Here is a 13,378-nt window from a genome sequence, read left to right on the forward strand (position 1 = left end):
AGTGCCATAGATTCAATGCAAAATAGTTTTCAAATATATTTTTGAAGAGAGGTTGGTCAGGTAAGAGCAGCTCTAAGGAACTTATGAGGGCAAGCAATGTGGTGCCCTTCAGATGTTTAGAGCAGCTACTCCCATCAGCCCCGCACAGTATGGACAATGGTCAGTGAGGATGGGAGTGGTGCTCAAAAACCTCTGGAGGGCACCACTTTGACTATCCCTGACATCAAGACACCAAGGCTCCTCCAGCATTGGAGCTGATGTTATTAGGTGCTTCACAGCTCCCCCAAGATGGCGCCGAGGCAAGTCACGCTCTCCGGCGCTCACTTTTATTCTTTTAAAACCTTATCTTAATTGCCCTCCGGATGCCAATTTCTAACAAACGGAAAACATTTTAAAGACTCTGAGCACTTTTATAATTCCTGTTGGCTCTGCGAGCTTCAGCTTGTCTTCAGCTTCAGCATTGCATTTCTTACATGCTCAGTAGACTCTGCAAGGGAGATGTGTTAGCCCACGAAAGTTTGCTTAGGACACTTTGTTCGTTTTGAGAAAAGTGCAAGTGATGGTGTCTTGGCAACCTAGCAAAGGTACAGTGTACAATTTTTTGTTGGGGGAAGGAAAGGAGTGAGTCTAATTTGGGGCAATGAACAATCTGTCCCAAATTAACTGTCGTCATAAGGGCTGGATAAAACACACAGGTTAAATAGAATCACATAGAACATATGATGAAGGAAATAAGATATGGTGAAGGGAATGTGATACAGAAGACTGGAGACCGGATAGGGAAGGACAACAGCGGAATGGAGAGTTCAGAAAAGATTTTCCTTCATGCCACATTTCCGATTCACTTATGTAATCTTCAAAACCTGGAGTTAGAGGCTGGAAGCATGAGATTAGCATTGCTTCTCATTCAATGGCAGAAGTCTGTCCATTATTGAAGCCCATAAATAAATACACAGATCAGATGTTGGATAAGAGTATTATTATTATTAATAATAATATTATTATTAATCATCGTCATCATTCTGTCATTTTCGTATTTTGTTTTAATTATTTTTTAAAATAATAATCCTGGCATCAAGTGTTTTGGGGTACCAATTTTGTCAGCAATTCTTCGCTCAGCATTCAGGCTGCTTCTGATACACCCGTGGACTTTAGGCAAGGCTTATCTAACAGCAGGGATGCTGCTCCCAGAGAAGATGAAGCTCCAATCACTACACTTTGATAGGAGGCCTATCCATACTATGCTACATTTAACTTCTGTTAGCAGCTTTAGTTGTCAGCAGTTGTTAGCAAACTTGAGTGAGTAAGAGTCACCACTTATATAATTGATGAGATTGCTATTATTTGTTTATTTAATGTATGCTCAAGGCAGCATACACAGTCCTCTCCTAAACCAATTGCATAAATTGGTTGTTGAGACCCTTGCGTGTGTTTGTGCCAGACTCAATAGGACATTTTTGCCCGTCACATACCTAGACCATTTGACCTCACACTACATGTGTGTGCCTCAGTGGGATTTGACAGAGAGCAGTGAGTTATCTTGGGCTCTGATGAGAGATGGCTGAAAGTGTTCTCCCTGCCTCCTTTCATAAGCACTTGGGTCTCACTTCTGCCCAAGCTTAGAAGACAGCATTAGGGAAATATGGTGGCAGTCTTCCTAAGTGTCCCCTTGCAGAGCTGGCCAACCCAGACTGGCAGTTGCAGCAGGAGAGGAGAAATGCTTTTATTTTCCTGTCCTACTGTTCTGGAATTTAGAAATAATGAAAATAATGAAACACACAGTTCAAAACAAACACAATGCACAAAATAGTAAAAATAATAACAGTAAGGAAAAACTAAATTAAAGGCAACTGTTGTAAGAGCAGCAGTCCCACAAATGCCAGTCAAAGATAAAAGTAAACATTAAAGAATAGCAATAACTAAACATTAAAAGTGTTTAAAACACTGACATGCAGATGTCTTCAACAGAGATCTTAAAAGAGGCAGAAGGAAGAAGCTTGGCAGTTCTTCATTTGGAGGGCATGAAATGGCTCTGGTGCCACCACCACACAGTAGACCATGTCTCTTATACCTGCCCACCTGTTCCCACATGGGAAAGAGAGCAGGACCCTGACACTGATCATAAAGCAGGTGGTTCCTATGTGCCTGAATTAAACTCCATAAACCCAGGAAAGAAGTTCTATAGGAGGACAGAGAAACCTTTTCAGTCTGAGGGCCACACTCCCTTTTGGGCAAGGGGCTGCATGCCAATGGTGGGCTGGGTCAGGGGCAAAAGGGGTAAGAGCAACACATGTAAATTTCACCTTTGAACAGCAGGCTGATTTCTTCACACACCCTGCATTAGGCTCCATTCAAGCAAGCAAAATGCACTAGCAGAGTTCAAGGACACATTGCAACCAAGCGGAAGCACTCAAGGAGTGTGCAAAGCAGGGCGGGTGAGGAGCGTGGCCTGGGGAGAGAGGGTGTGGCTAGGGAGCAAGTGTGACATGGCATGAGACCCAAGGACCAGATAAGCCTGCAGGGCTGCATTTCCTCTCCCGCCCCAGCCTGAGGTCCCCCGTCCATTTGGTATGGGCTACAAGCACAAGATTATACAAGGTTCACGTGGAATTCTAGTGGCAGAAGTTGTGGACTGAATCTCAGAATTTAGGATAACTGAGATAGCACAAAGGCTCCATGTGCAAGCTGATCCAAAGTGAAAACTGGGTGTAAGCATGTAATATGCTGACAGCACCAACTTGCCTCTTGCTGCTGAGTCAGCCGACAGATTTCTACAGTTTCCCATATCTCTTGGAATGTTTGCAAGCACTGTCATGAGGGCAGAAAACTCACAGAACGCAACAGCTCAGTACCCTGTGTCATCAAAATGGGGCGCTCCTGGAGTGATAACTTCAGTAAACTGCAGCAAAACATGTCCCAGGAAGTTTTTAACTCTGCATACTAGGCTGCCACCAGTATTCATGTAATATTTTCATTTATTCGCTCAGCAATAAAAAAGATTAAGTCACGTGAAATATTTTCACATAGTTTACGGACCCAGTCATGCAACAACCACAGATCGTCAGCCAGTGGCTGTGTTTGTACATAACAATAAGCCAGACTTTTTGACATGTCATTGTTTATTGTGTATGAGCATCATGCCAGTACTTGCTGCCCAATTTGCTCCTGCTTCACTCCTCCCCAGCAGGAGCATGATAAGCAAATCAGAAAGCTTCAGCTTCCTGCTACGTTTGAACCAGAAATCATGGTTTGTTGCTCCCCAACAAGCCATGATCAGGAAGCCAACAACATGCCATGGCTACAGGTTGGCTGGTGATCGTGGCTTGTTAGAGAGAAATAAACCACAAGCTCTGGTTCAGACGTAACACAAAGCTAAGGCTTCCTCGGTTATTTATCCTGCTCACACCAGAGGAGGTGAAGTGAGTGCACCAGCATGCTGCTCACTCTAGATAAACCACTGTAAGACAGAAAGTCCAGCTTACAATGTGCAAATGTAGCCAGAGTCAAGCATAGCCTTGGTGCAACCTCAACCCAAAAGAGCTGAGCAATCACACCAAACTACAGCTCTAGGTGATGGTCAATCAGAGTAGAAATATACACAAGGGAAGAGTACTGAAGCTGCTGGCCTTACTTCCCAGGGATCAGGGGTCTCCTAACAACTCTCAGCACACTTAACAAATCCAGGATTCTTTTGGGAAAGTCATGACTGCTTTAAGAGGTATGATACTGCTTTAAATGCATAGCGTGTGGGTGGAGCCCGGAAGTCTGTTTTTATTGCCGTCTCTAATGAATATATAATTTCTGTAAACTACTTAGAATATTGCTTTTTATTAAGTGGTATGTTAATCTTGTTAAACAAATTAAAAAAATATGTGGTATAGTGGTTAGTGTGTGAAACTAGACCTGGGAAGACCTGAGATCAAATTCCCACTCAGCCATGAAGGTCATTGGGTGAGCTGAGGCCCGTCGCTCTCCCTCAGTCTAATTGCAGCTCATGAAGTTGTGTAGATAAAAGGCAACACGGTGGAGAAATATGGGTGTTGCCTTGAGCAACTTGGAGTTAAGAGAGGATACAAATGTAATAAACAATTCTATTTATAATAAAGACTGGTTCTGACACCTTTGTCTGCAGGTGTGTATTAGGCTGCAGTCCTAAACTTACTTACCTGGAAGTATGTCCCACTGAACTCAGCAGGGCTTACTCTGAGTAGACATGTATAGTTTTGTATTCTGAGTCTTCTTTAGGGAATCCTGAAATACTGTTGGCAGAGTAAACATGTTTGCATTCCAGTGAATGTGCTGTACTGCATGCTAGTCTCCTGTACGTAAGCCAGTGATTTGGTCTCTCTGGAAATTTTTGAATCGGGGGGGGGGGGTGGAATTGCAGGAAAATGTCCTATTCAAATCAGAGGTATGTGCCATAGAGTAATTTGCAATGTTTTTAGTAAGCAAATCTAAAAATGTTGAAACTGTTAGACCTGCTTAATATTGCATCTGAAGTGGTCATCCGTTCATTGATATTAATGAGCTTATGAAACGGAATATTTTCTGTGGAAAAATAAAACGCCTGGAAATTTTCCCAAAGTGTTTTTCATTTTGGAATATTTTCTGCCCCACACCACTGACCTAAAAGCCATATGCTGTGTGAAACAGGCTTCATTAGCAAACATCATCTGATTTTGCCAAGTCCCCTGTTTCAGGTTTCACAGTGCTAGGACAGTCTGTTAATGTTTATCTGAAGAGAAAATGTTTTTGTTGACTTGGTGACTTTTCTCAATTGTGTACCCTTCTAGTGCCATTATTCCACATACAGTACAGCCCTGAGATGTGATCAGGCTTCTTACCAAGATGAAGCAACACACTGGGCCTGCTTAGGACCTCATAATGAGCAAGAAGAGGGGAGGAACCAATCAATAACACTAAAAAACAAAACAAAAACTGCAATGATCTGCCTGCTGTTTGAATACGATGATTGGTATCCAGCAAACACAAGGCACCCAAGAACATGCCATGTGGAATACTACTAGGAGAAGCACCCTCAATCTAAACTTCATTTTTCTAAACACTGAAATATCTACTGAGTTTGAATCTACTTTAAAACATACTTCAAGACCCAAGATGCACTTCATTGCAAGAAGGCTGTAATAGTAGTGTTGCCAACCTAGCAGTTTGAAAGCACAAAGTGCAAGGAGATAAATAGGTACCACTCCAGCGGGAAGGTAAACGGCGTTTCCGTGCGCTGCTCTGGTTCACCAGAAGTGGCGTTTCCGTGCACTGCTCTGGTTCACCAGAAGTGGCTTAGTCATGCTGGCCACATGACGGTACGCCGGCTCCCTCGGCCAATAAAGCGAGATGAGCGGCGCAACCCCAGAGTCAGTCACGACTGGACCTACCTTTACTTCTCCTTCCACACTTATTCAGTTTGGAAAGTTCTAAGTACCTCACCCTTCAGATTGTCCAAATTACCTGTACACTTGATTCTCAACCAATTTCCCTCTTTCATGGGGACCTCAGTGTTAAATAAGCCCCCCCAAAAAACATGTGTTTCAAAAGGTTGGGAACAGTGCAGAGCGTTGAGTTTTACAGTATCCCAGATTTGTTGTCCTAGAAGGTTCCTCTCCTTACATTCTGTTTCATAGTGCTCTGTCCATTCTTGGGCCAGAAACCCTAGTCTGAGCTCAATGGACCAGTGGTCTGATTCCATCAAAGGCACCTTTCTGTATACAGGAACAGGAAGCATGTTTCATAATTACAACACATGTTTACTCAGCAGTAAGTCCCACTGTGTTCATTGGTGTTTACTCCATTGTAAATCCATTTAGGATTGTAACCTATGGGTAAATGAAGAGATACAGGAGACAATCCATGATTGCTTTCCTATCCTGTTTGGAAAGAGAGCTGCTCTGAGCCTATCCCTTAAGTGTACTTGACAAGCAGGAGGGAGAATTGTCAGAGTTCCGCCAGTAGGATTTCCCCTCCAAAGCTTGCAGCAACATGTCCTTCCTCTTGCATCCAAGTTCAGGAAGGGCTGGGCTTTTGAGTCCCGTAATAACTTGACCTGAGTAAAAACAAGCCTCAAGCCTGACAGAGGCACAAGTTGAAAGGTTTATGAAGGTGCATTATGGGACGGGAAATATGAATGTGGCAAAAAATGCTTTTGAACTAAGGAGCTTTTAAAAAAAATGAAGCGAGCCATGATCGTATAGTGGTTAGTACTCTGCGTTGTGAACTGCAGAGCTAAGGGGTTTGGCTGTGCTCAGAAAGCAGAGGTAGATGGAAGAGTTTTGTGAAAAATTAAATGTTGCACATTCTGCAAACAGCATTTCTCATGGGACTCAGCAAATCTTTCACTGGTTCAGCCAGAAAGGAGACAGGCAGGCAGGAGTCTTCTGTGTTTCCAGAGAAAGCAACTTCCCTATCAAGCATGTGTTGAATAAAGACACACCAGCCAGGGCATGCCGTTAATGAATGAGTGATGCCCACTGTGGTGTTTGCTAAGCAAAAAAAAAAAAAAGGGAGTGTAAAACAGCAGAAAGTCCATCAGTGCTTTAATATGTACAAAACAAAGAGAGGCAATCCCAAAGGCATTTTGAGCACAAACAACTCTCCATACATTCCGGTCAATACTATACAGTTCATACCACTTGCTCTCACTTTCATTAAGAGTCGTTTGCAGACTTTCGTTCTTGTTTTGAGAAAGGCTTTCAGCCTTTGTTTGTTTGTTTGTTTGTCACGGTGATCGATGTCCGGCCTGCAGACAACACCGTGAACTACCTTACCACAAAAAGATTGCAAATGCCAGTTTCATATCACAATGCAAAGATTGTTCCCTCCCCCCATACATCATACATGCTTCTCATTACTTTACCATTCTTTTAGCAGCCCCTTGCTTGAAATTACATTGTGTCAGACAATAAACAAAATATAAGTCCATACATATTTATATAAAGTGCTTTGAGTGCGTCCCCAACACACTTTTTTTTAAAAGTGAGGCTAGGCCTAAAAGAACAAAACAAGTTTTCCCCCCTTCCCCAATGTTTTCCCCATCAAGACACTATTCTAGGAAACTTCTTATTAGAATTCTCAGGGTCTGATCCAAATGTATATATTGGCTGCCGGCAGCATGAAAGACACCATGATTGGCCAGTAGCTATTTCAAGCAATTAAAATAATAATAATAATGGACAAACACATTCAAAGATATTGAAACAACAACAGTTCTGTGCTAACAGGAAGTCTCTGATATTAAGAGAGCCAAGGAAAATGACTTCAACTTCCAAGAAGTTGACCTATCACTCAAAGCATCATTTCAGAGAGATGGAAGAACTTTCGCTTTGAATGTAACATGACATGAATCAAACCCAGGCAACTATCTTGGCCCCTTAGATATGCCTGTGGGAGGAGGGAAGAGGCAAAGAGGTCTGCCCTGACACCACACAAGGTTGTTAATGTAGAAAGGGGACAAGAACTCGTTGAAGGAAGACAAGGCATTCTCTGATGCCTGGGATTTCTAAACCACTGCTGCTAGAGTTTTGAAGTTGACTTGTTTCAACAAACCATAGCTAAGATTAACCAGAGTTTAGAATTAGGGCATAATGCTAAACTGCAGTAACTAGAAACAGATGTGAAATCTTCTGATCTCCTTCTTAGGGATGTGCCAGAGGAAGAGAGGGGTGCACAAACCGAAGGCAGCTCATTCCCATCATCATAAACCATGGTTTACTGTGATTTATAAATTTACCTATGGTGAACTAATGTCCTTAAAAATGCTGGGGGTGGGTTTCAATATTGCAAACATAAGAAATATATATATAGTATTATGTTTTACTTGTTGCAATTTCCCTGATGTTTACAGCGGGGGTAGGGGTGGGGAAGGGAATCTCTGGTTGTGCTGGGGAGCTTAAAATAGCACTCTGTTCCCAAAAGATTGGGAAGGCCTTCAGTTCAGCTACCCAGATGCTAAGTGGAGGAATTAGAATAATAATGAGCAGATAGGCAGACAAACAGGAAATGAAAATGTGCCACTGCCTTGTAGAGAGGCAGCAGATTGCATTATATCCTCTGCTGTGTCAGTCTCGGGCACTTTCACATCCCCTTGTCAATCATGCCCTGAAAATAAAGTTGTGCATGGAATGGGGGAGGGTTGTACCTATGTAAAACATCAATAGTTGGATCATCTGCAAGTTTGTTCTGTGTCCTGACAGGACCAAAGACCCTGACGACATAGCTTGGCACTTGTCTTCCACCCACTTCAGACTTGCTACCCCCCTCTTTCTTGCACCTGTTGACTCATGCATCATATCAGGTTCCCATCTGACAGCCCTGGAGCTGACATACAGGAAACTCAGAAGAAAAAGAAAGCAACTTGTCAGAAAATCTAGCAAACCAGAAAGCAGGCAAATCAAAACCAGGCTGAGCTGACTCAGCGTTTCTCCATAAAAAGGGATCCTATGCTCCAGCTCCTAGGAAGCTGCGTATAGGACTGGCAGCCTTAGAAAGTCTCCTATGGAGCCATAGGCTATTTCAAAAGTGTGTCCAAAAATACTGAATCCTTTGAAATACAATGAATCACAATCTTCGTTGCCATGAGTCAAATTAATCTGGAAAAAAACAAAGCATACTTCCTTCTGTCTGGTCCCTTCCAACTCCACGATTCTATGAGTCTTCTCCTCTCCCAAGTACATTAGAAATTAATGGGAGTTAGGCTTTGGTTGCCAGGTGAGGGAGCTCTGTGCCAATGGAAGAAACACAAATGGATTTTTAGGAAGCTGCCTTATATTGAGTCAGATTGGTCCATCTAGCTCAGCTCTGGCAAAGGCACTCCATGGTTTCAGACAGGATTCCTCACCAGCCCAACTTGGAGAGGCTGGATATTGAACCTGGGACCTTCTGCAGATGCTGCCTTTCTCGATTATTTCATTTCATTATTCTGTATTTCACTACATCTATGGGTTATGCACGACAGGTCACTGTGTCATATACTGCAACTGAAGGAGGCTCACATCCAGCAGTTCACATGGAAGGTGGCCAGTGTTTGCTGGCCCACTCATAATGTGTGTGTACACCACACAGAGAGAGAGAGATACCCACTAAACTGAGTCGGACAGCCTCAGGGAGATGATTGTGCATCCCCAGCAACAGTTTCAGCCTTATTAGTAAAGCTCAGTTCAGATGTAAAAGCAAAAACATTCAGAATAATATTTCAAGAATTATCTCCTGCTTCTAGAATCCTAACAATTTGTCATTTGTTGTCGTTGTTTGAGATGTTTTTATTTTTTTCGAATCAAAAAGTGACAAGAGTTGTACACCCTACTCAGATCAGGAAACAGGGTGAGTTTGATTGACACAGCAACAAGCTTTGTCACGACACACTTTCAGCTTTTGTTCAAAAGCAGCAGCACTGATTAGTTTTGCAGAAGAGCACAGAATGATTTGCGGGCCCAGAACAGAAAAGGAAGGCAATCTTTACAAAGAACCAAAAGGGGCAAGATGTCTGATGGTGCAAGGGGAAGTGGCTATACAGCTCAGTGAACCTAAAATACAAATGGCCACATAAACCCTTTACTTCACCTAAACACCTCCAGGGCAGGGATGAGGTAGACCATCAAGCACACTGGGTACTAATTTAACAAATGAAGGAGGAATATAATAGGCCAGGTCAATCCCAGATCTATCCCAGAATTCATTGCCTGTGGGTTCTTGTGGGCTGTGTTTTAGTCAAACAGAAAGAGTGGAATTAGTGGAAAGGGAGTGATTACTACCTTAATTATAGTTGTAATAGGTTAATGCCTTTAAAATCATTCCATAAACTTAACTAGTTAGTGGGGGGGGGGGTTTCCTAAATGAGAACAGCTTGCTAGCTACTTGTTGATCCAAAACCAGCAAAGCACTGTTCTGAGTAATAAATACCTTTACCTTCCTGTCATTCCTGGGCTAGAAGTCAGAGAAGGGCAAATGAAATCATTGGCACAGCAGGTGATTCAGCTCCTCTGCCCTTAGAAATGAAATGCTGCTTTATACCCTAATGCAAACTAGGCTTAAACGTATTTCACTTCTAGGTCTCTTGCTGTCACTTTCTGGGTTATGGCAACGGCAGCAAAAAGTGTGGGTTAATGATTTTACAAGGTTTAATGCACACAGGTTCCATGTCATCTAAGCTGATGCCCAGTCCATTTGCCAAGACTCTAATAGGGAACAGTGAGCCCCAATGCAGGACACCAGCATATTATTGCCTTGGGGAAATTATCATAAATGAACAGCGAGGGAGGACTGGTTTCGCTGGAAAGCAACACCAGGGACTGCTTTCACAACTACATAAGTATCTGGCATTTGAATAGTGCCGGCTAATGAAAATGAGATAAGATCAGGGTTGTGTGGGTAGAAAATAAATACAAATCTAAATTGAAGGGGAATTGAAAGGGTTTTTTGTGCTAATATCAACAAACAGCTGACATTAGTGAGGATTTCAAAGGTAATGCTTGCTGCAGCAAAGAACATGTTCAGGAAACTTGGTCACTACTACGGACAATATTCTGAAAACAAAAGTAAACACTTGACTTTACAGATTCCTAAGCACTCTAGCCAACCCTAACTTCTTGCCTTAAAACAGTCTTTAAAGCTATTGTTTTCCGATGAAAGGGTGAGCCATCAGTAGCACCAAATTCCTTCTTGCGTGTAGGGATTTCAGTTTTAGGAACAGCAGCTCAGTTCAATATTATTCCTACACCTGTGAGGTAGATGAGTTTGGTAACACTACATCACAAGAATAAACTCCTTTGTAGGCTAACCCCTGCAGTGTCTTAACCCTTGGTGGAAGAAGGGGGCTCTAATATGCACATATACAAATCCACATATGCCCATCCTTAAACATTTCCATCGACTGCTAAACTACGGGGCAGCTCCCACATTCTGGGTAAACCTTGTCTTGAGTGCGGCTGCCAGGCAGCCACTACATTCTATTCTCTGCACTTTGCAATGACAACAATCACGACAAGAGGGAGTCCCCTGTGCTAGGCTCGGTCTTCTGGGAGTTAATGCTACCATGCAAGACAGTACCTTTACAGTGCAAAAACTCTTCCCCAGTGTGGGGGCTTCCTTCTTCGCACAGCAGTTCGCTAGCCTTCTCTTGTCCCATATGATAGCCATTGTGATCCCCATTGAAATCGTTTTTCCCATTGCTGTTGGAATATCCATTGACGTACATTTTCAGGGCAGACCTCCGGAAGCAAAGGATCTCCTGGAAAGCATACCTGAAGTCTGGGCTTCGGCAGTAAATCAAAGGGTTGAAGGCCGAATTGACATATCCCACCCAGTTCAAAAAGATGTACACAAATTTGGGGATGACGTCCTCCGAGACGACATGCACAATGTTGACGATGAAGAACGGGAGCCAGCACAGCGTGAAGGTGCCCATGATAATGCCCAGGGTTTTGAGCGCTTTGTGTTCCCTCAAGCAAAACTTGGATGCCCTCCTGTGGATTCCCCTTCCAGCCTGCTGCTCCTGCTGTGAACTTTGCTGGTGGAACCTCCCTTCGCATTTGCCTATCTTCTTCAGCTGCTTCTGGGCCACCTGGAAGACCCTGGCGTAGACAAAGACCATGACTACCAAGGGCAAGTAGAAGGAGATGATGGAAGAAGTGATGGCATACTCTTTGTTGGTGAAGAAGTCGCAGCAAGTCTCATCGGCATAGCACTCTTTGGCCTTGGAGTCCGTGGCTCTGTACCAGTGCATCTGGATGGGCAAGAAGGAGGTTAGGATAGAAATGACCCAAACCAACAGGATGACCATCCTGGCTTTATTCTTGGTCAGGAGGCTTTGGTACTTGAAGGGGGAGGTGATGGCGAAGTACCTGTCCACGGCAATGACGCACAGAGTCTCGATGCTGGCCGTCACGCACAGCACGTCGATGGCGGTCCAGAACTCGCACCAGAAGTTCCCGAACTTCCACGTGAGCTGGATGATGTGGCTGGCTCCGAAAGGGACCACCGCCAGCCCCATCAGCAAGTCCGCGCAAGCCAGCGACGTGATGAAATAGTTGGTGACCGTCTGCAGCCTCTGGAAGCGGGCGATGGCGGTGATCACCAGCACGTTGCCGAAGACGATGGCCAGCACTATCAGGGACATGAGGATGCCCATGCCCACCACCCAGCTCTCTTCCGAGCCGGTGGAGTTGCCCGCGCTCTGCCCGCTGCTGCTGCTGCTGCTGCTGTTGGCGCCCAGCGTGGCTTGCAGGGCGCTGGCGGCGCTCACCGCTTCCATCGCGCTCGGCCCCTCCGGGAAAGCAGCCGCGTCCGAGCCCTACTTGCGCGCCGCTCTTACTTGGAGCGCCTCTCGGCAGGTCCGCGCGCCGAGGGTCTGTCCGTCCCGCCGGGTGTGACCAAGGCTCCGAAGCGCCCGGCCGCTGAGCCCTTTGCAGGCTCTCTGCTCTCAGTGGCCGCTACGGGCGCGCTGGAGAAGATCCAGGCTTGGCGAGCGCACGCGGGGCTTGGCGGGACCGGGAGCCGCATGCAGCCTGCCGCCGCGGAGGCATTTGTCTGCTCGGACCCTCCTCCCTTTCGTCACCTCCCGACTGCCTAGAACTTGCCCGGAGCCCGTTATGTTGAGAGTGTGGGGGAGTTATAGGAACTCCCCATTGTGACGTCGGGCACCTCCCAGCCAATCGGCGGGAGGGAGGGAGCCACACACAGAGAACGAGCGGCACAGTAGCGGCGCGGGCACCGACGGGCGGCAGCGGATCGCGGCGCCTTCCGACGAGCTGCCCCGCGGCCGCTGCTTGCAGGTGCATGCAGTGAAGGCTCCGCTTTGGTCCGCCGCCGCCGGCAAACTCCCCGGTCCCGCGATCTCCCAGCTGATGCCGCTCGCTGCTGTGGCTGCCCCTTGTTTGGGGCGCCTTGTTCCCCAAGCAGCGTCGGCTCCCGAGAGCAGAGAGCTTTGGGAAGAGCAACAGGAGAAGGGCCCGGGTGCGGAATTGTGCGCCACGCCTGGCGGGAAGTGAGGCGCTTGGCGGGAAGGAGAGAGAAGATCCGGACGAGCCGACGAGCCTACTCTTGGGTGGTGGCAGAAGGGAGACTAGAGAGACACACCCCGATCTCTTTCTCTGCAGCGCGTACTGTCCTCAGCCACTCTGCTTTACAGCAACGCTGCCCACCGCTACCCGAATTCAGACCCCATACATACCCCTGCTTGGGGAACACACCCCTATTCCATAACCTTTGCACTCCGCAACAATAGCCTTTTGCCATCCCTTCTAAATCCGATGGTCGGCTTGTCCCTAGTTCTTCCAACACATCCAGTTTTCTTGTGTTCGCCTCTACTGAAATAATGGCCCTATTTTGACTACTGGGAGAGTTCTGTGTTAGGGCATTGCTTTGCACGCAG

General features: G+C 45.6%; 1 protein-coding gene across 1 annotated transcript in view; it reads right to left on the reverse strand.

Annotated features, from left to right (window-relative positions):
* The window catches only part of ADRB2 (adrenoceptor beta 2), a 58,957-nt gene extending 46,106 nt beyond the window's left edge, over positions 1–12,851 (reverse strand). The window contains exon 1 of the mRNA XM_028717675.2: positions 11,056–12,851. Within this exon, the coding sequence (XP_028573508.2) occupies positions 11,056–12,259 (1,204 nt within the window). The 5' untranslated portion in view covers positions 12,260–12,851. The remainder of the gene's footprint in view (positions 1–11,055) is intronic.
* Between the last annotated feature and the right edge of the window lie 527 nt (positions 12,852–13,378).

The sequence above is a fragment of the Podarcis muralis genome, chromosome 2, assembly GCF_964188315.1.
Source record: "Podarcis muralis chromosome 2, rPodMur119.hap1.1, whole genome shotgun sequence".
Classification (NCBI taxonomy): Eukaryota; Metazoa; Chordata; class Lepidosauria; order Squamata; family Lacertidae; genus Podarcis; species Podarcis muralis.